The 23,979-nt window shown below is 40.7% G+C and overlaps 1 protein-coding gene across 1 annotated transcript in view; it reads right to left on the minus strand.

The window, feature by feature from the left end:
* asah2 (N-acylsphingosine amidohydrolase 2) overlaps window positions 1–23,979 on the minus strand; it is a 96,195-nt gene that overhangs the window by 57,919 nt on the left and 14,297 nt on the right. Inside the window, 6 exon segments of the mRNA XM_043712370.1 lie at window positions 452–529; window positions 4,193–4,320; window positions 8,499–8,675; window positions 9,589–9,738; window positions 21,641–21,726; window positions 22,411–22,557. Of these exon segments, the coding sequence (XP_043568305.1) occupies window positions 452–529; window positions 4,193–4,320; window positions 8,499–8,675; window positions 9,589–9,738; window positions 21,641–21,726; window positions 22,411–22,543 (752 nt within the window). The 5' untranslated portion in view covers window positions 22,544–22,557.

A 23,979-nucleotide genomic window follows, 5' to 3' on the forward strand; every position in this document is an offset into this window, starting at 1 on the left:
TATATGGATAGGAAGGGTTTGGAGGGATATGAGCCGGGTGCTGGCAAGTGGGACTAGATTAGGTTGGAATATCTGATCAGCTTTGACGAGTTGCTCCTAAGGGTCTGTTTCCGTGCTGTCCATCTCTATGACAGTTGCTGAAGGTTTTTAAAGAATCCTGGGCATTAAAATCATTTCAGATTATGACACCAGAGATCCCAAATGTTACAGGAAAAACACATCTGGCATGTAATCTATAGAAACTGAAAGCACAATTATTATTGCATTTTAAATCCTTTTAGTGAAAGAATTTCAAGAGCAAATGAATTTTTCTACTTGGGAATAAAGATTCTCCCAAAGTTTATATATCCTTTGAGGAGCTATGAACTCCATCAATTTATTGAAACGACCTGAACAGTCTAAGATCAGTGACCACCCCAAATAGGTTCAACAAGATGTGGAAGTAATGTACCTGAGAATGCCAATGCCATGTCCATCTAGATCCACCATTTTGAGTAGGACCAGTTCTTTATCTGTATTTGATTTGTACCTATATAAATGATAACATTTAATTAAGTCAATAAACAGACCACTTTTGATATTTATTTGATTTATTTCATTACTCTATCTAAACTTTCATTCATTTCACTCAAAACAAGGCAACAAAATGAAAAGATGCTGCTTCCCACCTTATTGTAAATCACAAACAACTGCAAGCTAATTTCTAAGCACATTGAATCTCAAGACTTGTTCAATAATAGATCTCAGTGAATACTCTTGTCAATTTTTATAGATGTGCCATCGAGAGCATTCTGTCTGGATGTATCATTACCTAGTACAGCAACTGTACCCTTCAAGATCGGAGGCAGTTACAGAGAGTGGTGAACTCAGCCCGGACAATCGCCCATCTACCAGGCCCGCTGTCAAGGAAAGGCCGCCAGCATTCTCAAAGATCCATCCCACCCTGGCAATGTTTTTCTACAACCTCTACCATCGGGGAGAAGGTACAGAAGCCTGAACACACGCACCAGCCAGTTTTGGAACAGTTTCTACCCTACTGTTGTTAGAATACTGAATGGACTCACAAACTCTTAACATTTACCTGTACCTGTGTTTTTGTTTTTGCCGCTGTTTACCTATTATTTACTATCTATGCTACTTAACTCTGTGATCTGCCTGTATTGCTCGCAAGACAAAGCTTTTCACTGTGCCTCAGTACATGTGACAATAAATTCACTTCAATTCAATTCGGTAAAGGGAAATTCTCATTTTATTTGGGAGAACCTGTTCATAATTCATGCAATTTCCAATTATGTCGGGCTCTTGAACATCTAAAGATACTGATAAGAATGCAAGCTTTTAAGAAGCAGACGGAGAGGGGGAGAATGACCTTTCAAATGCAAAAGGATTTGGAATGTAGTTCTGAGAAATTCATAGTTAGTAGTGGAGCATACTGCAGGTAGCAATGGACAGAGAGAGAAATAGATGGTCCAAGCTATCCAAGATTTCTCTCCAAAAGCTGGTGTGCTTCCAAGTAAACCTGTTGGACTATAACCTGTTGTTGCGTGATTTTTAACTTTGCACACCCCAGTCCAACACCAGCAGCTCCAAATCAAGATTTTTCTGGGCAGGTTGCAGCAAGGCTATGGAATAACCTAATGATGAAGACCTTTGAACTGATCTGCAGGGATATTTGATGCTGTGGAAGTGATCAATTTATTGGAAAGTTTCCATGAGAAGGCACAGGCCGTAGGTTAATTACAGAAAATCCATTATTCCTCCAGGAGGTGATAAATTACCCTGATGATCCTGAGGACTGTACCATGCAGTGCTAAAGGAGAGTTTCTTATCACGCTGAAACACACCATCAATTATTTCTGGATAAAAGCAAATTACTGCGGATGCTGGAATCTGAAACCAAAAGAGAAAATGCTGGAAAATCTCAGCAGGTCTGGCAGCATCTGTAAGGAGAGAAAAGAGCTGATTTTTTGAGTCTAACTGACCCTTTGTCAAAGCTCCTTTTAAGAAACTTGGGCTCGTCCGGGACAAAGGGTCAGTTAGACTCAAAACATCAGCTCTTTTCTCTCCTTACCGATGCTGCCAGACCTGTGAGATTTTCCAGCATTTTCTCTTTTGGTGTCATTATTTCTGTAGTGCAGTGACTTTATTAAACATCACAACCATCCTGTGTCAGCAGCTTCCCACAGGCCCAGGAACAGGAAAGGCAGATTGACATTCATACAGCGTTTTTCATGACCTCTGAATGTTCCAAAGTACTTTCCAGTCACTGAAATTCTTTTGAAGTTTTATCCTCGTTGTGGTGCAGGTAAACAGAATGCTTTCAAGCTTTAGCCAAAGTTTTATGCTCAGGTCATGAAAGAGATTTGAAATCACAAACTCGGAATCAAAACTGAGAGTGCTATTGACTGAACCATGGCTAAAAGAATGTGTGTATATACCAATTATGAAGGCAAAAGTTACTGCTATTTTCTTTTAAATCATGTAAGATGCGTCTGTAATTCGGGTAACTTCTGGAGACTCAACTGTCTCCATCTACAGTCGAAAAGTGTGGCGCTGGAAAAGCACAGCAGGTCGGGCAGCATCTGAGGAGCAGGAGAGTCAACATTTCAGGCATAAGCCCTTCATCAGGAATGTCTCCATCTCCAGTCTATGTCATAGATTATCACAAAAAATACATCCTGGGCTCCAATGCAAACAATTAGAATATACACGCGCTTCAATTATTATACTTTCCAAAATAACTGGCATAATAGAGAAATAGAACATCTTGTTTTGGTGAAATGGGTTCAGTTAGTAAATACAGAAGTTGTTTCGATCTTCAGGTAGAATGTGCAGCTACGTGTGAGATGGGGCTATGGTCTGTGGTGTCAGTAATGGCAGTGATAGGCAAGGGATCATGGAATAAAGAAACAACTCAAAGCAAAAGTGAAAATGATTTGATGTATTCAGCTGTTTGGTGTCAATTTTGGTCTTGTACAGACATTTTTAAAATAACCTATACATTTTAAAACCACGAACATAAATATGATTTAAATGGATCAAAGCTGCAGAACAGAAGGAGTTAGGTGTCCTCATGCATCAACCACAAAAACCTAGTGCCAAAGTTCAGTTCATAATAAGGACTTTGCAACCTTTATTTCAAAGGGAACAGAGTATAAAATTGGGGAAGTCTTGCTAAAACTTTACAAGCACTGGTCAGACCGTAAGTAAAGTACAGCTTTGATTCTCTTAATTAAGGAAAGATATACTGGCATTGGAGACAGTCCAGAAAAGGTTCACTATGCTCATCTTGGGTTTGGACAGACTTTCTCTTGAGGAGAGGTTGAGTATCTTGGGTGTGTACTTATTAGAGTTTACAAGAACAATAAGGAACCTTATTGAAATGTATAAGATTCTTAGGGATGTTGACATAATAGATGCTGAGAGATTGTTTCCCATTCTGGGAATCTGGGAACAAAGGGTAATAATCTCAGAGTATCGGGTCACCCATTTAAAGCAGGGATGGAGAGAATTTTTCTCTCGCAAATGATAGTGAATCTGTGCAATTTCTTACCACACTACCACATTTCTTCAGTTTAATCTATCTAGACTGTACACGACTTTAAATATTTCAAGAGATGTCCTCTCAACCTTCTTTTCTACAAGGTAGTCAGTATCAACTTGCATCTTCAGCACTGAAATTCCTCATCCTGGAATCGTTCTCTAGTGCTTTCACAAGTTTCCTAAAGTTTAGTGCATATGATTTAAGATGTAACGCTCCAGCTGGGGTCTAAGTAGTGTCTTGTACAAGTTCAACGTTACCACCTTGCCCATGCACAGGAATAGTTTAGTTGGGAAATCTAGTCAGCATTGACGAGTTTGCCTGAAGGGTCTGTATCAGTGCAGTACAACTCTATGACACCCTCTACCCTTATTAACAAAGCTTAGAATACTGTATGCTTTATTAGCTGTTCTTTCAATTTGTCCTTCCAATTTTAACGACTTTCAATGGTTATGGAAATTCATTTCAATAGAAAATCTGTAAGCCAGCTTAATGGATAACTAAATAACAAACTCAAGCACTATTTACTAATTGACCTGGCATTACCATTGCTGTGGTTACACTATTTGCTTTGCTTTCACTTCTCATATAGACTTGCTGATTACTTGTCAAGCCCAAAATATTTAGTTGATTCTTATTTCCATTGGGTACCTGGCTCGTTCTCCTTGTGGATTCTGTAAGTAAGAATAGGGGCTTCTGTTTATGTTGCTGCCTTCCACTTCTCCCTTATTTATAAATATTCTTCCTGCTTTCATGTTCTTGTGTGCAATATCAATGCTCTGAGGAAATAGGAATTGAAAAAGACAGATGCAAAGCATATTAATGCAGCAAAGATCCAAATTCGTCCAACCACATCATTTGAAGCAAATATATAACATTTTGGAAAAAAAAAGTCCACAGTATTCAAAAACAATGATTGTTCCGGTGACCTCCACATTTGAAAGTTTTAATTTCAGACAGGCACCAAGAGGTGTTTAAAACCAAAGGGCAATTTGGTCCAAATTGTTCTCATATACCTCAGGCGCTTCTGATTAGAAGATGGGCGGTATTAATGAATCAACTCTGTGTCGGTGACTTTTCTTGACTGGAATAAATATTAGGGGAAGGAGGCAATTCATTTTTGGGAATACACCACTTTTTAAAACTAAATTGATTCCATACAATTTCATTCATCAGACCAAATAGCTTAAAACATCTTTTGTCAAGAAAAACGACTGTAATTTTATATCTAAAGTAATGTGGTATTACATTATTTGTAATGTACATTCAAATGACTAAGAGCAGGAAATGGTCTTTAGACTCAGTAAGCTTTCTCCATTTCACATAAAATCAAATAAAGCAATAAGCTTTCTATTATCTAAGAAGCACATTTTCCAATTTACTTCTGTCATCATTTATCAAAGTGATGATAGCAGTGGGTAATTAAGGAAAGTTTCCATTGAAAATGTATTAAGTTACATTATATTTTTGGAAATTTCATCTCAGAAACATTACCTTCTTAAATAGAAGGCAGAGCAAAATGGTTGCTGTCATAAACTACCCAGAAGGTAACATAACGTGAGACACATGTGTCATGCTTCATCAGGTGACACAGCACCCACAGGGTTTAAATAAAAGCTACACTCACAGAAAACAGCCCAACTTAAATTGAGACAATAGGTATAGATATTGGAACTTGATTTTGGTCAAATACACAAAACATTCAACCCAATGTAGACATTTTGTATGTTACATTTTTCCATGGGCTTGATTGACATTTTGTCTCATATGTAAATTTCCTCTTCTCTATCTTCTGTTTGGAGAGAGAGAGAAGAAGAAAGAGAGAAGGAGGAAGAGAGAGAAAAAAGAAGAAATGAAATCTGTAGAACTTAGCATTACTTCAGGATATTCTGAAGCATTTCATAGTCTTTTGAAGAGGAGGCATCATTGCAATTTTGGAAACATGGCAGCCCCCTTGCACACAACGAGGTAGTGTCCTGTTATTCTGTTTTTAATCTGGTTTTGTGATGTTGTTTCAGAGATTAGCATTGAAGACCAGGGAAGGCCATTGAATTCTGCTGTGAGATCTTTCACCAAAGAAGGCAAATGAGTTTGCCATTTAGTCCTTCATTTGGCAGACAGCAAAACAAAATACATAGCATTCCTGCTGAACTGAAGTCTTGGTTATGTGCTCAAGCCTTTGCAGTAGAATCTGAATCCAGCCCCATTAGACTCAGAGGCCTGAAGGGCATGGGCCCAGATCAAATTATACTCTAGTCTCATGTAACAAATGTGACTGTCATTGTCTGTCTTCTGATGAGGAAGAACTATACTTCTAGTGTGGTTTCTTCACTTATGTACTTAATGGCCACTAAATGAGTTTGTCAGTTTATAACCTGAGACATCTTGCAGTGAATAATAGGTCTGTAGCCTTCAGAAGAGTACGTGAGGGCATATGATATAGTCATAAAGAGACAGGAAGTGAAGTCATAAGGACTTCCTATTTGATTCTTGTTCTCTTACTTTGGTATTGACTGAGATAAGACATAGCCAGCCTGATAGGGAGCAAGAGCTCATCTGATCCAATAACTGGGGTTAAAACTCCAAATGGTAACCATTGTTACTAAAAAGAAGACAACCCTTCTTGAATGATAAATCATTAAATTAGATCATTAGAAACCTTCTCAGTTGGAATTACATTATTCAGAGCCATACCTGATTAATTTAGAACGTGATACTGAACATTAATCTGCTGAAATAATAACAGTCTAATACACATCCAGAACATGTGGGAATCTGAAATACATTGATTGCACGCACATTGAGGATAAAGGAAGTGGGACATGTGAAAACTGTTCGGTTACCATTATACTTGACTGGTTCAAACACCAACAACAAAAGGCTGGCCCATAGAAGACAGAGGATGGTAGTAAATGGAAAGTATTAAGCCTGGAGCTCGGTGACCAGTGGTGTTCCACTGGGATCAGTTCTGAGACCTCTGCTTTTTGTGATTTTTATAAATGACTTGGATGACGAAGTGGGAGGGTGGGTTAGTAAGTTTGCCGATGACACGAAGGTTGGTCGAGTTGTGGATAGTGTGGAGGGCTGTAGTAGGTTACAACAAGACTTTGACAGAATGCAGAGCTGGGCTGAGAAGTGACAGTTGGCGTTCAACCTGGAAAAGTGTGAAGTTTTGGAGGTCGAATTTGAATGCAGATTATAGGGTTAAAGGCAAGATTCTTGGCAGTGTGGAGGAGCAGAGGGATCTTGGGGTCCACAATCACTGATTCCTCAAAGTTGCCACCCAAGTTGATAGGGTTGTTAAGAAGGCGTTTGGTGTGTTGGCTTTCATGAGCAGAGGGATTGAGTTTAAGAGCCACGAGATTATGCTGTAGCTCGATAAAGCCATGGTTAGACCACACTTTGAATATTGTCTTCAGTTCTGGTCATCTCATTATAGGAAGGATGTGGAAGCTTTAGAGAGGATGCAAAGCAGATTTACCAGGATGCAGCCTGGACTTGAGGGCAGGTCTTATGAAGAAAGATTGAAGGAGCTATGGCTTTTCTCGTTGGAGCGAAGAAGGATGAGAGGTGACTTGATAGAGGTGTACCAGATGATGAGAGGCATAGATAGAATGGATAGTCAGAATGGAAATGGCTATTCAAAAGGAGGCATAATTTTAAGGTGATTGGAGGAAGGTTGAGGGGAGATATCAGACGTAGGCTCTTTACACAGAGAATGGTGGGTTTGTGGAGTGCACTGCCAACGGTGGTAGTAGAGTCATTAGAGACATTCAAGCGACTCTTGGATAGGCACATGGATGATAATACAATAAAGGGTATGTAGGTTACTTTGATCTTAGAATAGGATAATATATTGGCACAATATCAGGGGCCGAAGGGCCTGTACTGTGCTGTACTGTTTTATGTTCTAAAAGGCAATAAATCACTTGGAAACAATCACCAATTTGCAGTTCAAATGTCAAGAAACAGTTGTTAAATTTCCTTTGAAGAATTAGGAAGTTGGAGAGTTACAAGAGTTTGTTTGAAACTTAATCATCACTGAAGGAAGCATAAGATTTATCTGCTGCCTACATTGGAAACAGACACTGGTTAATAGTGTGACCCACTCACCTATTTTCAAGGTCATCTTATGTTGTTCCAGGTCGGAAAATTACATGCTCCAATCGTGGGGCCAATTGGTTCACATAATCTAGGCAAATACTTAAAGGAGGGAGTGTGCAATTTCTGAGAGGCCAACTTTTTGATGAGCTGTTAATCTGTTTCTCTGCTCAGATGAATGGAAAAGATCTGTGGCAGGACCTGATACCAAGAAGGGATGTCTTTACAAGCTTTGGTCCATAATCTTCCCTCAAACAACATTGGGCGGCACGGTGGCACAGTGGTTAGCACTGCTGCCTCACAGCGTCAGAGACCCGGGTTCAATTCCCGCCTCAGGCGACTGACTGTGTGGAGTTTGCACATTCTCCCCGTGTCTGCGTGGGTTTCCTCCGGGTGCTCCGGTTTCCTCCCACAATCCAAAAGATGTGCAGGTCAGGTGAATTGGCCATGCTAAATTGCCCATAGTGTTAGGTAAGGGGTAAATGTAGGGGTAGGGGTATGGGTGGGTTGCGCTTCGGCGGGGCGGTGTGGACTTGTTGGGCCGAAAGGCCTGTTTCCACACTGTAAGTAATCTAATCCAATCTAATGACAAACAGATTATATGATGATTTATCCATTTCCTGTTATGCTGTGTATAATTGCATTTTACTAATAGTGACAGCATTTCCAGAGTAGTCTATTGGCTGTGATAAATATTGGAATAATCTTCCTTTATCAGTGAACAACACAAAGGGAGTTTTGCCCTTATTTACATATGATCTACATTTTAGTTAATTCTTCAATATCCACTGGCTAATATAGTATTTGTACAAAATATTACACTTAAACACATAACCATTATTATATAGTAAAATACCTTTATTATGCCATGAATTAAGGCATTGATGGATGGTTTGATGTAACCTTTGCTTGTGATCAAACAGAGTGTGTACTAAAAGTAACCTGCAGGGCCAGAGTGGGTATGGGTCCCACTCAAGACAACATTGTCTTGCCTATAGAGATCTCCATATTTGCTCTTCAGTCTTTTTATAACCTAAAATAGATATATATAAAACAGTATTAGTTTGATGAAACTAAATTATCTTGATTAACATGTTGGTGATATAGTCTTGAACATAAAGGCAAATTAAGAATATACAGAACCGAGATGCTCATTTTTGGAATTGAAGTTATTAAGCACTAACAGTTGTCTATCTCGAGATTCCTATATTTTATCCATACAGACTGTCTGAATCACATAATATAAGGAGTGTGCTCATTTGGCTCACCACGGACATTACTTTTGGTAATACAAAACAGAAATACAGGTGGATAACTATATATTAACAAGCATGAAGCATTTTTAATGTGGTGTAAACACACAATGCAGCTTTGCTCTTAGATTACAGTACAATGGAGAAAATGCCTTTCAACACTCAAGGCAGTAAGAAAAAGTGCCCTTTCAGACTGGTCAGCAAATAAAGGTCAACAATAGCCATGGGAAGAAAGAAATTCTGGGACACATTTGAAAATTCAAAGTGTTGTCCAAACTTAATACTCATTTAATGCAGTGAAACAATCAAGCAGATTGTACTACCCTTAGGGCAAGATGAAAATGAATGGAGCCTTTATGACATAAATAAATCCTGAACACAGTCCATGAAGATAACCAAGAAAACACGGTCAACCTGCAAATGGAAAAAAATTCAACGAAGCAGAGATTTAACTTCCAGCTTCCAGCTCAAAACAGCCTGCAATCCAGGGCCTGATCTGTAAAAAATGGGTGATTTGCAGACACCACTCAGGTCAGCAGCAACAGCCTGCAAATGTTTTTTTTTTGGCATTTCTGTTCCTCTTTGTTTTCCTGGGGATACTAAAATGGTTAATGACTGCTAGTTAGACCAACTAGATCGATAGAAAGGAAGAAAAAGCTGTCTGTCAGGATAAGTACACAAGTTAGTGCTTACCTCTAACCTGAGCTTCTGAGATACCATCCCAATGTCAGCAGTGACGAACACCACCCTCTTTGCTGTGCTAGGGTCTGCTACGATAAAAGCCCGACTGTACAGGCGAGTATGGAGTCCTGCAGCAGTTTGCTCTGGATTGGCATATCCCATCTACACATTGGCAAAAGCAAGTGTTTACATTGCAAATTACATGGGCCCTTCCTGATATCACATCAGCATTATACCAATGTACCCTTCTCATTATTAGCATTCAAGATTCGTCTGGTCGTTGGTATTGTCAGTGTGAAAAAGCAAGATTCGCATGTCAAGTATAGCACAGGTTTACAAAACGTTTCAATCAAGCTTCAAAGACATTTATTTTGTAAGATTTTCAGTCTTTGGGGAACTTGGTAGAACTTTGAATTGGATCTGTGTAATGTTTTTGTCCTTTACTGCAGTGGTGATGAATTCATGAGATGATCTATAACAGATTGAGAAGCCAGAGTGGGAAAAATACTTTTCTTTCTCATCCTTATAGGTGCTTTCATTTCAGTTTGACTCTTAAGCAGATGGCAATGTTGTTTCAAAAGCAATGTACCCAAGTGAAAAACATGTCCAGTCACACTCGTGAACACAAAACTAATCCGATTATGTGCATCTACAATGTTTATTAGATTCAGCAAATGGAAATGACAATTTCATGTCCACTTTATCCCAAAGCCACAGGATAATTGCATCAATCTCAAAAGCTGATTGTCTGGTTCAAGACCAGACTGATCTTTATCCTAAAGAACAGAGGCTGGGCAACAATTTTAAATCTGTGTATGCATGTGACACAAGAGTACTGATAAAAGGGGACAGTCTCCATGTGATCGTGGTGAATTTTTGTGGGAGCTGTTTCGAATAAAAACAGTGAAAGGGCAAAACTGTCTGACACAGTCAAGACTTTGCAAGGAGAGTTGAAACTTGGGCCTGTAGGCAAGGGTTGAGAATCGTAGAATTGCTACAGTGTGGAAGCAGGACATTTGGCCCATTGAGTCCACACCAACCCTCCGAAGAGAATCGCACACCCAGACTCAGCCCCCTACCCTATCCCTGCAACCCTGCATTACCCATATCTAATCCCCGTAGCCTGCACATCCCTGGACCATGGGCAATTTCGCCTGGTCAATCTACCTAACCTGCACATTTGGACTGTGGGAGGAAACTGGAGCACCCAGAGTAAACCCGCACTGACACAGGGAGAATGTGCAAACTCCACACAGACAGTCACTCGAGTGAGGATTCGAACCCAGGCTCCTGGCACTGAGGTAGCAGTACAAACGTCTGAGCCACCCTGCTGCCTGAAAGATAATCATGAAGAGGGAGAAAAACAAACGCATGGACTACCGTGAATGGGTACATATTGACAGAAATAGTGTCAGAAATAAAAGCAGAAAACAAGAGGAATGGGAGGTTACAATGTTCTAATGTTGGTGGAAACTTGGATTGAAGCCAGACAGGAATGAACTAAAATTGTCACAGGATAATTTGAGAGAGAGGGAGAGGAAGCAGAGAGGAAGGCACGATGGCCTGGTTAATACAGCTATTGAGAAGTATGTTTTAAATTATCAACACTGCTCCAACTGAGTCCATCTGGTAGAATTAACAAATAACAAATAATTAAGGAACACCTTTTAAGGTCAAAGTGAGCAGGGTCTTCAGATCACATTCAAGATTATTACTTTAATCCGAGCAATGTTTATCTGGTAATGAAAAGCAAAGTAGGGTGTGCAACAGACTGATGGGTAAATAGTGACCACTGGAGAATTAGATTCTTTGGAAATACATAAAAGGAAAGTAAATTCAAGATAATTCTGTTAAATAGGAAATTAGCTAATTGCAGTGAGATGGAAGAGTACATGGTCCAAAATTATTGACTGAAAGGAACACCAAACCAGCAGGGGGCGAAATTTCGTAATGGGATGGATACATGTCAACTCATTACGAGCAGAGTGGATTGTCAACAACCAGGGATTAGAATAGAAAGCAACATATTAAAGAAGCAAAATAGAGACAGATTGGGAATGCGTAGAGTAGAGAAAATAATAGCAGTCACAAAGGGAAGAAAAGCATTTGACATAAACTGGAGAGTCTCTCTCAGATACACATCACCCGAATCCTTTACTAACATGCCTTCGACTCACTTGCTCCACGAAATTTAAGGAAACATCTTGACCCCGTAAATATATAACACTGAGAGGAAGAATGCAGGAGGATGCAGATACATAAATGTAGTTGTTAAGTGCCGGATGCAGTACAGTGCAGATAAAAATAAAATATCACATTGTATGTTGAAGAAAGTTTGGAATTTATACCCTGAATGGAAGGAGTCTCCACAGAATGAAGGGACAGTGAAACCCAGAGATGCTCGAAGCTGGAATGACAGTTTTAAAAAAAAACACAAAAAAGGAAATGGGTTAAATACAGACTTAGAATAGAAAAGCAAGGAAATGAGTTAACTTTATAAAAGCCAATAGAGCTGTATCTTATAACTCAAGAGACAAAGGGAATTTCCCAGAATGAAAGCAAGAAAGGAGAGTTATAGCTCCGAAGATTGACAAAAGTGGGATCTTTTCTCTGGAGTGAGAGAAGGTCAAGTGGAGGGCATGCAATGCAATAGATGTTTTCAAAATTATAAATGGAGTCGAGAGAATAAATAGTGAGAGGTTCTTCTCACTGGAAAGCTGACAGGAATATTCAGATTTTTATCAGAACAAAGCAAACATAAGAGATGTGTTTTCGTTCTGAACATTGTCAGGCTATGCAATGCTTTATTGGATGCAGCTTTTGAGACACAATATCTTTTAAATAGAACTGGGTATGCATCTGCAAAGGAAATATTACACATGGAAAAGAGCTGAAAAATTGGGATTATACTAGACCCTTGAATTTGGAGAGTTAATACAAGCACAGGCACAATTGGTTAATGACACCTTTCTCTCCTAAAACATCTCTCCAATTTTGGAGCAACAGTGAAATGACACTGAATTACCCTATAACATGCGTTGCAAACTGATTGGGAGGTAGCATACAGAGAAGATAAACAAAGATCTGTTTGGGACGATTTAATTACTAGCGTTCCCATCAATCTGTACCGTGTTAATGGTTTTGGTAATACTCATCATGGACATGGATGAAGGAACAGTGGACTATATAATTTTACAGATATGATGAGTGTTAATGGGAGATTCAGTAGATAGAATCATAGAGATGTACAGCATGGAAACAGATCCTTCGGTCCAATACGTCCATGCCGACCAGATATCCTAAATTAATCTAGTCCCATTTACCAGCACTTGGTCCATATCCCTCTAAACTTTTCCTTTTCGTGTACCCATCCAGATGCCTTTTAAATGTTGTAATTGTACCAGCCTCCACCACTTCTAATGGCAGCTCATTCCTCACACGCACCACCCGGTGTGTGAAAAAGTTGCCCCTTAAGTCCTTTTTAGATCTTTCCCCTGTCACCTTAAACCTCTGCCCTCTAGTTTTGGACTCCCGTACCCCAGGGAAGTAGATGAGAAGTGGATACATTCAGAATAAAAACAGTCAAAACTGCCACAAAGCTTTCACTTTGGAGCCAAGTTAAAGGTGGGCATGCTTTCTAAACTTAAGAAACTAGGAATAGTAGAGGATCAAAGAGATGGAGGTGCTTTTTGCAAATCTCAAAAAGCTGTGGTGACAAAGTACAACTGAGAATGCGAGGGAAATCGAAACAGGAAACGGTGGAGGAACTCAGCAGGTCTAGCAGCATCTGTGGAGAGAGAGAAACAGAGTTAGCATTTCAGGTCTAATATGATACTTCTTCAAAACTGAAACGAAGACCTCTAAAGAACAGTCATACTTAACGCCAAACGTTAACTCTGTGTCGCTCCACAGAAGCTGCCAGAGCTGCTAGGTTTCTCCAACATTATCTGTTTTGAGATTTCCGGCATCACAGTCAGTTGCTTTTAAAGCTAAAAAAAATGTTGGGGTTTATCTCAAGAAATAGGAATTCAGAGGGACAGAAGGTATACTCTTCCACATGTGTACAGCCTTGTCAGACCCCATCTTGAGTTCTCCCTTCAGCCCTGGACATCAAACTTAAGTGGAGATGCAATTATTTTGAAGTGATACAGTGCAGTTTTATAGTAATGTTTAATGATTACGCAATCTAAAATGAAAACAATAGAAATCACATGGCTATAACAAAACACAAACGTCCTTACAGATGCATTTCTCCAAATATTTCTGACTGATATGGTGCTTAATCCCACTGCTCGTTCTTGGCCAGTAGAACACTGTCTTTTTTAAACTTGAAACAATTTATTGGTAGTTTGGAAGGATGTGCTTCAGCATCTTTTCTTTTTAAGGATACTGTTTCTATTTTCTTTGAACAAGGTACTATCTTGGACTATCAGCTGATCTCTGTATGCCCAATACATTCATCTAGCAATAGGTGTGTCCTTGACGGTTTCAGGTCATCCATTCATTATTACTCGCTTCAGTACTTGAAGTTTTGGTTTGCTTGTTTTTCAGATCCAAATGCCTCTGCTATTTGAATCTGGAAGATTTCTCACTCTGCCTTAGAAACCTCAACTTTTGTCATTGGGAGTACAGCTCTCAATGTGCTTTAGCTCCTCTGACATGCACATCATTTCCAAGTTAAAGCTTTTCAAAGGAAGTAACATACGTTGCTGATGCTTTCGAGCAGAAACTAGTGGTTTGAGAAAGATGCTTCGAAGTATTTTGTGGTCGGACTCTGCTGTCAATGCGTCTGACAGAGGGCTAGGCACTCTTTCTCAATCTGAGTGTGGTGTTGGTCAGTTTGCATGCTTGTCCTTGCTGCATAGTCCTGTCTTATTGCGACTACAATGCAAGGTGACCAAACTGCTTACCTCAGTATTGGTGTCATCATCATTTGTGTTATAATTCAATAGAAAGTTGTTTCTTTGTTCTGTGCTCGAATGCTATTGCACATCCTTCAGGGAGCATGCAAGAAGGTTGATCTTGTGACCACAATTTAAACAAGTATTTTCTTCAGGAGTTCGTGAATCCAAAAAGACCCTGATGAACAGTCGTCATCTAGACTCGAAACGTTAGCTTGCTCTCTCTCTCTCCACAGTTGCTGCCTGACCTGCTGTGATTGCCATCATTCTTTGTTTTCAAATACATCATTACATTCACTTGTGTTGGTCACTGCACATCTGCTTCAGGTCTGACCTTGTGAGGGTCTTGGAAACGTCCTTTTGCTGTCAATATCCAATCTCGATACATGATTCCAGTGATCTTTAATTGCATCTCTTCTTGTTCAACTTCAGGCACACCTAGTAAAACCTCTCGAGCAATTGCAACAAATTCAGATCATGGTCAGCGTTGGCTTCTTCCATTGTGTCTCCACAACCTCAATAATTTCCACTCTGGGAGGATCACTATCCCTTGCTGCCTGCCTTTCACTCTTCCAGAGCAGTCCAAGTGCCAGATGGCGTGCACAACATCCTTATCCGCCAAACATAAAGGATATTATTAAATTAGAAAGTGTATAGAAAAGATTTACATGGATGTTACTGGGACTGGAGGTTTGAGTTGTAAGGAGAGGCTGGGACTTCTTTCACAGGAGGTTGAGGAGGGACCTTATGGAGATTTATAAAATTTTGAGGGACATAGATAAGGTGAATAGCTAAGATCTTCTGACTAGGGTAGGGGAGTTCAAAACAAGAGGGCATAATTTTAAGGTGAGAAGAGAAAGATTTAAAAGGGACCTAAGGGGCAACATTTTTGCGCAGAGGGTGATTTGTCTTGCGAAATGAGCTGCCAGAGGAAGTGGTAGATGCAGGTACAGTTACAACATTCAAAAGACATTTGGACAGCTACACGAATAAGAAAGCTTTAGAGAGATATGGGTCAAATGCAGGCAAGTGGGATTGGTTTAGATAAGGAAATTTGGTCGGCATGGACTAGTTGGACCAAAGGGTCTGTTTCTGTGCTCTATGACTCTCTGAGTAGTGTCCTGAATGTAGTTAGAAAACTGATGCTTTCATCCAGCATCACTTTCCATTGATCATCCTTCTTGGGGGCGGTATGGGGGCACAGTGGTTAGCACTGCTGCCTCACAGCGCCAGAGACCCGGGTTCAATTCCCGCCTCAGGCGACTGACTGTGTGGAGTTTGCACATTCTCCCCGTGTCTGCGTGGGTTTCCTCCGGGTGCTCCGGTTTCCTCCCACAGTCCAAAGATGTGCAGGTTAGGTGAATTGGCCATACTAAATTGCCTGTAGTGTTAGGTGAAGGGGTAAATGTAAGGGAGTGGGTCTGGGTGGATTGTGCTTCAGTGGGTTGGTGTGGACTTGTTGGGCCGAAGGGCCTGTTTCCACACTGTAAGTAATCTAATCTAATCTATTCTTGGTACAAAAGACCTTTGCCTTGGCAGATTATGACAAAACCTATTCAATGGGTGGCATATGAGTTTTCTTTAAAGCTTTCTTGAGATACTTTGCATCGATGCATTCTGTCAGTCCACTTCATTGCTTCCATGTTGCTAATCCAGTCTGTCAGAGCTGTCAGTTAAAGAGTCATAGAGTCATACAGCATGGAAACAGACTCTTTGGTTCAATTTGTCCATACTGACCAGATATCCTCAACTGACCTAGTCCTATCTGCCAACATTTGGCCCATACCCCTCTAAACCCTTCTCATTTATATACCCATCCAGATGCTTTTTAAATCTTGCAAATGTACCCTCCTCCACCACTTCCTCTGGCAGCTCGTTTCATACATCCACTACCCACTGCGTGTAAAAGTTGCCCCTCAAGTCCCTTTTAAATCTTTCCTCTCTAGCCTTAAACTTATGTCCCCTAAGTTTTGATTCCCCCACCCTAGGAAAGACATCTTTCCTGCATCCTCTTGAGTTTAACATCCTTCCGACTGGCTGACCAGAATTGAGTGCAATATTCTAAACGTGGCCTGACCAATGTCCTGTACAACTGCAACATGACACCCCAATTCCTATAGTCAACGCACTGATCAACGAAGGTAGGTGTGTCAAACACTTTCTTCACCATCCTGTTTACCTGTGACTCCACTTTCAAAGAACTATGCCTCAATTACTCCCTTCGTGTCCAGCTCTTCCAAGCTGTCTTTGAGACTGGACTTGAGGAACTCACCTCAGTTGATGCTGACATGGTCTCACTGTCTGATCTAGGCGATATTCAACAGGAAGATATCGAGACCTACAAAAACATCTTCGTAATCTTCCAGAATCTGTTCAACAGTCAATGGCTTACTGTCCTGTGAAGCATCACAAATCTCGTCTGGCATGTGTAGGATGATCAATTCAAGCATTAGGCTCGCATCAGCTGAGATGGATGGATTTTGCGAAACACCTATCTGGAACTGAAAACCTTAACCTTCCTGCTATGTTGTGCCCTCACCTTCTTTTGTCCACTTGGGATTAACTTCATTCTATTGTATAGCCTTAACATTCTGATCGAGGGTTTCACATTGGCTCACCATAATGAGCCTTTTGCACGGGTCTGCAAAGCTTTTGATGTTCCATGATGTACCAGTGGCAATCTGACACTTCACATTCATATCACATCCTCTTTCAGCAGTCATACACAGAATCATTCTCAGAGTTACAAACCATTTTCCATCTTTAGACTTGACAAAGTCAACCTGTTGTAGAGTATTCATTAGAATCATCATCTGATATCGCTTTGGTTTATTTTTTTCCAATGAACACTTGTGCACAAAGTGATTCATCCTTTTGCAGTTAGACCACTGCTTTTCACAGGCTAGATATGCCATCTCTTCTTTTGTAGTGTTCTTTGCAATTGTTGCGTACTGTCCTCTGCTCTTGATCTTTCTGCTGCTCCGTCTACAAATAGATATTCCTTTTGACCATGAGATTCTTATTAGACCTGGGTTGTCTGTTGCCGTTATACAAAGCCTTATCTGTTCTCCCATTAATAATCTGTAGTTTTGCACGTTAACAGATTTCTTGAGAGTAAGCAGCTTTGCTCTCAACCCGTGCACTTGCAGCAGGATCACTTCTGCCAAGAGACATTCCAATCTCTGATAGGATCATCTTTCAGTTGTCTACACTCTCAGGATTCAACTAGGTGTACCAATGCTGTCAAATATTGCTCAATATTCTCCCTCGCCTCCTCTGTTCTGATGTTAAATAGACATCAATTATGAGTAACATTTAATAGAATGTACAATATGTATCCTCAAAGCTTTAAAAGGCTTCCAGTCTGGCTTTTCTGTTTTCAGTGAGGTCTAGAGTGTAATACAGTTCAGGTCGTAAGTTTGCTCGCTGAGCTGGTAGACTTGTTCTCAGATGTTTCGTCATCATGCTAGGTAACATCAGTGAGCCTCCGTTGAAACACTGGTGTTCTGTCCTGCTTTCTACTCGTGTGTCTCGGTCCATTGCAGTGGGTGATACCACTTCCAGTTAATTTTCTGAGAGGTTGGTCAATGGTATCCAAGTTGATGTGTTTGTTAATGGCGTTCCGGTTTGAATACCAGGCCTCTAGGAATTCCTGTGCATGTCTTTGTTTAGCCTGCCCCAAGATGAATGTATTGTCCCAGTCAAACTGGTGTCCTTCATTGTCTGTGTAAATGGATACCAGTAATAGTTGGTCATGTCCTTTGGTGGCAAGTTGGTGATTGTGCATCCTGGTGGCTAGTTCCTGTCAGTCTGTCCGATGTAATGATTGCTGCAGTCCTTGCTGGGTATTTTACATGTGATGTTCATTCTGCTGGTTGTTGGTACAGGGTCCTTTAGATTCACCATGAAACATTCACTGTTTCAGTGAGTTGGTAGGTTTGTGGGCTACCATGTTGCCAAGGGGCCAGAGTAGTCTGGTCGTCATGTGAAGTGATGCATTTAGGCAAGTCTAATTCTAGAGCGAATTATACAATGAATGAAAGAGCCTTGGGGAAAGTTGATGGGCAGAGACATCTGGGAGTGCAGGTCCATTGTACCCTGAAGGTTGCTGCACAGGTGGATAGAGTGGTCAAAAAGGTATATAGTATGCTTGCCTTCATTGGACGGGATATTAAGTGTAAGAGCTGACAAGTCATTTTAAAATTGTACAAGGCATTGGTTCGGCCGCATTTAGAGTACTGTGTACAGTTCTGGTCACCACATTACCAAAAGGTTGTGGAATCGATGCAGAGAAGGTTTACGAGGATGTTACCTGGTATGGAAGGTGCTGGCTATGAAGAGAGGTTGAGTAGATTAGGTTTATTTTCATTAGAAAAAAGGAGATTGAGGGGGGGCCTGATTGAGGTTTACAAAATCATGAAGGGTATAGACAGATTTGGATAGAGACAAGCTTTTTCCCCAGGGTGAAGGATTCAATAATGAGAGGTCATGCTTTCAAGGTGAGAGGTGGAAAGTTTAAGGGAGATACACACAGCAAGTACTTCACACAGAGGGTGGTGGCATCTGGAACGCATTGCCAGCAGAGGTAGTAGAGGCAGGCACGATAGATTCATTTAAGATGCGTCTGGACAGATGCATGAGTAGGTGGGGAGCAGAGGGGTACAAATGCTTAGGAATTGACCGATAGGTTTAGACAGTACATTTGGATCGGCTCAGGCTTGGAGGGCCAAAGGGCCTGTTCCTGGGCTGTAATTTTTCTTTGCTCTTTGTCATCTCCGAGATGTCTTCAATGATGGTAGTGTGGCTAGAGTCTCTGGGCGTGTTGTGTCTTATTGTTTAGGTTTGTTGTGTAAGAATCAGCAGATTGTGCTTATCAGGTACTCGTTTTTCTTGAATACGTTGTACAGGCATTTTTCTTCAGCATCTCGTAGTTCCTGGGTGCTGCAGTGCGTTGTGGCTCATTTAAATAATGTCCTGATGCAGCTCCATATGTGGGTATAGGGATGATTGCTCCAGTAGTTGAGTATCTGTAATACTGTGTATAGCACTCTTTCTCCAGCACTGTCAATCAACTTGCTATTCTTCTGTGTTAAGGCATCTTATCCAAATCTGTAGCTAACTCATAGTTTTGCTGTAAAGATTGGAAAGAATTCCAATTTTACCACTTACCTTTGACCTCTTATCCCAGGGGATATAAAAATTCAGAAGTTGCAGACTACAGTTCAGAATTTTGCTTACTGTTTTTTAAACAGCTCTCAAAGTCTACAAAGTTTCAGCCTCACACTTGTGATGCCATGCAGTTAATGGTTGCTCAATCTACAGTGAACAAAATTAAAAATCACACAACACCAGGTTATGGTCCAACAGGTTTATTTGGAAGCGCTAGCTTTTGGAACGCTACTCCTTCATCAGGTAGCTAGTGGGTCAGGATCATAAGACACAGAATTTATTGCACAAGATCATAGGGTCTTCCAACTGATACAACATACCGAACAAACCCAGATTGCTGTGAAGTCTTTCATCTTTTAGAATGGGTTGCAGGCTTCAATTCATTAATATGTAAATCCCACAACTTCTTGCAAATCACATTCCTGAGATAACTTAAGGTTTTATTTAAAAAAAAGCTGACATCTCAGCTCAGACAATGTATTAAAAGGTGCGAGGTTAGAATCTGTCTGTATCCCAACCTTGAGCCAGACTGGTTCTATTTCCAAAGTAGGAATTTATAATGGATTAACTGCCTGTAGGTTGTGTGGTTTTTGAGCAAAAATAGAATGTATCTGCAAATCCAAATTCGCCCCATAAACTTGTATATGTGCGTGCACGTGAGAGGTAGAGAGAGTGTGTGTGTGTATGTGCTTGGTAGAGTGTGTGTGTGAGTGTAACTGAGTATAAGTTGTGAGAGGTTGTGTGCATGGATGAGAGTGTGGCAGTTGTATGTGTGTGTGTGTGTGTGTGTGTGTATGAGAGAGAGCGAGAGCGAGCGAGCGAGAGAGAACGCTCGACCGGAACATGGGACTCACCCCACCTCCCGGTTGAGGCCCCACTACTCTCTACAGAGTCACACACAAACCCTCTCTCGTACACACTCTACCAAGCACACCCGCGCACGCTCTCTCTCGCTCATGTGCACGCACATACACAAATCTATGGGATGAATTTGGATTTGCAGAATTATATTTGTAGATACATTCTAATTTTGCTCAATAGCACACAACCTGCAGGCAGTCAATCCATGTAACATTTTTAAATTCCTACTTTGGAAATAGAACCAGTCTAGCTCAAGATTGGTATACAAACAGACTCTAATCTCACACCTTTAGTGCATTGTCTGAGCTGAGATGTCACCTTTTTTGATAAAACCTTAAGTTATCTCAGGAATGTGACTTGAAAGAAGTTCTGGGATTTACATATCAATAAATTGAAACCTGCAACCCATTCTAAAAGAAGACAGACTTAACTAGGTTTGTTCAATATATTGTATATCAGTTGCATGACACTATGATCTTATGCTATAAATTCTGTGTTTTATGATCCTGCTCCACTAACGATCTGATGAAGGAGCCGTGCTCCGAAAGCTAATGCTTCTAAATAAACCTGTTGGACTATAACCTGGTGTTATGTGATTTTTAACTTTTCCCACCCCAGTCCAACACCAGCATCTCCTCCTCAATATAAAGTGAAAGCAACCTCTAGCAAAGGTTACATGGCTATGGCAAGCGACAAGTGTTCACCACCACATTAGATAAATTCCTAATTAGAGCATGCTCTTTGAAATCCAATTTTCTAAACAGGTTTAGAAAGTTAAAAGGTTGTGCTAACATGGCATGTGGAAGATTGAGGAAGTATCTAATAGAAGATTTAAAATTATAAAACAAATCTAAAGGACGGATAAAGACAAACTAGAACAAGTGCAGGGCAAATGTTTGTGTACACCAGCCATTCAGTAGGTTCCTAGCCCCAGATCAAAAGTGCCGTTGTTTCCAACAGAGAACAATATTTGTTAACTACTTATAGTGTAGGATGGACAGAGTGTTCAGAGGAAGCTATAGGGTACACAAATATAGTGCATGGTATTGAAAATCTGCACAAAGGCACAATGAAGCCAACATTGTCACAGAAGTGATAAAAGAGCAAATAATTATTCAAATAAGTTAACATACCAAAGGCACATCTGCAATTGGCCCTGTACAATCCGCACGACCAGCTCCAATCAGATAATAGCTTGTTGATTCTGTTACGTTAAATTCTGAATTTGAAAGGACATAATAGGCAGTGGATATTAATTGAAATAAAAACCAAATCCCTATCAGTTTTCCAAGATGTTCACATGGTAAGTCAGTACAGTGCAATCTCCAGGCACCTTACAGATCTTCTGAATCATATGATGCCTCCAATTTGTGAATACACCTGATGGAAAGGGGAAGCAGCATGGATAAATATCGGTGCATTTAAATATGACTTCATAGAGGATTTGATTTGTGTTTTGAGCCAAGAGATTCTGTGCAGTTTTCCTCCAGCATATTGCTGCCTTTCATGGAGTTGGGGCCAGAATGAACAACAGAAGCAATGGGGAAGAGACCTGCAGATGTAAAAACAAGGGTAAAAAAGGGGGATGAATCTCATGAGATCATGTGAACTCACCGAACCATAACATTGGCCTTGATATCCCAACAGCCAGAGAGTAATTGGAGCAGCACTGACTAGAGCCATGCAATAGACTCTATGGGAATTTGTATCTTGTGACGGACAATTCCAATGTCTAGAACACAGCTTAGTTATTTCGCTGATAATAACTGATCAACTCTTAGTGAATGAAAGTATTGATGTTAACATTCCATATTCCACTTTGTAGCGCAAGTTGCTTCTTTTTCAGTGACAAAGCCTATGGCACTTTAAGGGTACTGTTCCCCTACTCCACCCAGCCACATACCAACTGTTGAAGCTTTTTCAGCTTTGACAAATAGAGCAATGAAGGTCACAGCCACCACGGTCATGAGAACAAACAGCACAGAAAGTACAATCGCCAGGGACGAGCAGGTATTTCTTCTGTTTCTGGAACTCATTCTTCAGACCAAATCTGGTGAGAAACAAAACAATTAGAGCCCAAGAAAAGGACTGTAGCCAGAATCTACCCAACCAGGTCCAGATGCCATCACAGTTCTGTGAGAACTCTGATGGGTCAGCTACCATATGCTACAAACCTTTTACTAGCTGCTGCCTTTTCAATGTTACAGATACCCAAGGCTCTTCTGGTGTAGTGGCAATGGCCATTCTCTGAGCCAGGAGGGCTGGGTTCAGGTCCCACCTGCTCCCAAGCTGTTATATACTTTATCTGAACAGGTTGATTAAAAATATCTACACACACCTATCACCTTAAGCAAGGCACAATATGAACTTGTGTAGCCAATAAAGAAACCTAGATAATTACAGGCAACTTATAACTTGGAATATATGTGAGAGTGGCAAGCTACATTTAGTGTCATTATTGAATTACCTGAGAATCTAGGGGCGGGCCAGCTTACATTATTGAAAATGTCGAGAGTCAAGATGCTCCAACAATGGGTGCTGTGCTTCATGGTGATAGTTTGTACAACTGGAGGATGGTATGGCTGAACTGGGAAGACTGATAATCACAAGCCATCCCAAAATGTATCAAATCCCAGACAAACCACCAAGATGATCAATTTGCCGGACTGACCACGATTCAATCAATTCAGACCAGATTTTGTCATTAACAGGAAATAACTATTTGTTGGAAACCACTTAGAGTCAGAGAGTCATTGAGGTGAACAGCACAGAATCAAACCCTTTGGTCTAATTCATCCACGGTGACCATTACCCTAGCCTAATCTAGTCCCATGTACCAGCACTTGGCCCATATCCCTCCAAACCCTTCCAATCATATACTCATCCAGATGCTTTTTAAATGTTGCAATTGTACCAGCCTCTATCAGTTCCTCTGGCAGCTCACTCCACACATGCACCACCCTTTGCATGAAAAGGTTACCCCTTATGTCCCTTTTATATCTTTCCCCTCACACCCTAAACCTATGCCCTCTAGTTCTGGACTCCCCCGCCATGGATAAGACCTTGTCTCTTTACCCTATCCATGACCCTCATGATTTTATAAATCTCTATAAAGGTCACCCCTCAGCCTCCAACGCTCCAGGGAAAACAGACCCAGCCATTCAGGTTCTCCCAAAAGCTCAGCCCCTCCAATCCTGACAACATCCTTGTAAATCTTTGTTGAACCCTTTCAAATTTGGAGACCAGAATTGCACGCAATATTCCAACAGTGGCCTAATCAATGTCCTGCACAGCCGCAATATGACGTCCCAACTCCTGTACTCAATACTCTGACCAATAAAGGAAATTTTACCAAACTCTTTCATCACTATCCTATCTACCTATGACTCTACTTTCAAGGAACTATGAACCTATGCTTCAAGGTCTCTTTGTTCAGCCACACTCTGCAGGACCTGAATGTTAAGCGTACAAG

Source organism: Chiloscyllium plagiosum, chromosome 22 (assembly GCF_004010195.1).
Source record: "Chiloscyllium plagiosum isolate BGI_BamShark_2017 chromosome 22, ASM401019v2, whole genome shotgun sequence".
Classification (NCBI taxonomy): domain Eukaryota; kingdom Metazoa; phylum Chordata; class Chondrichthyes; order Orectolobiformes; family Hemiscylliidae; genus Chiloscyllium; species Chiloscyllium plagiosum.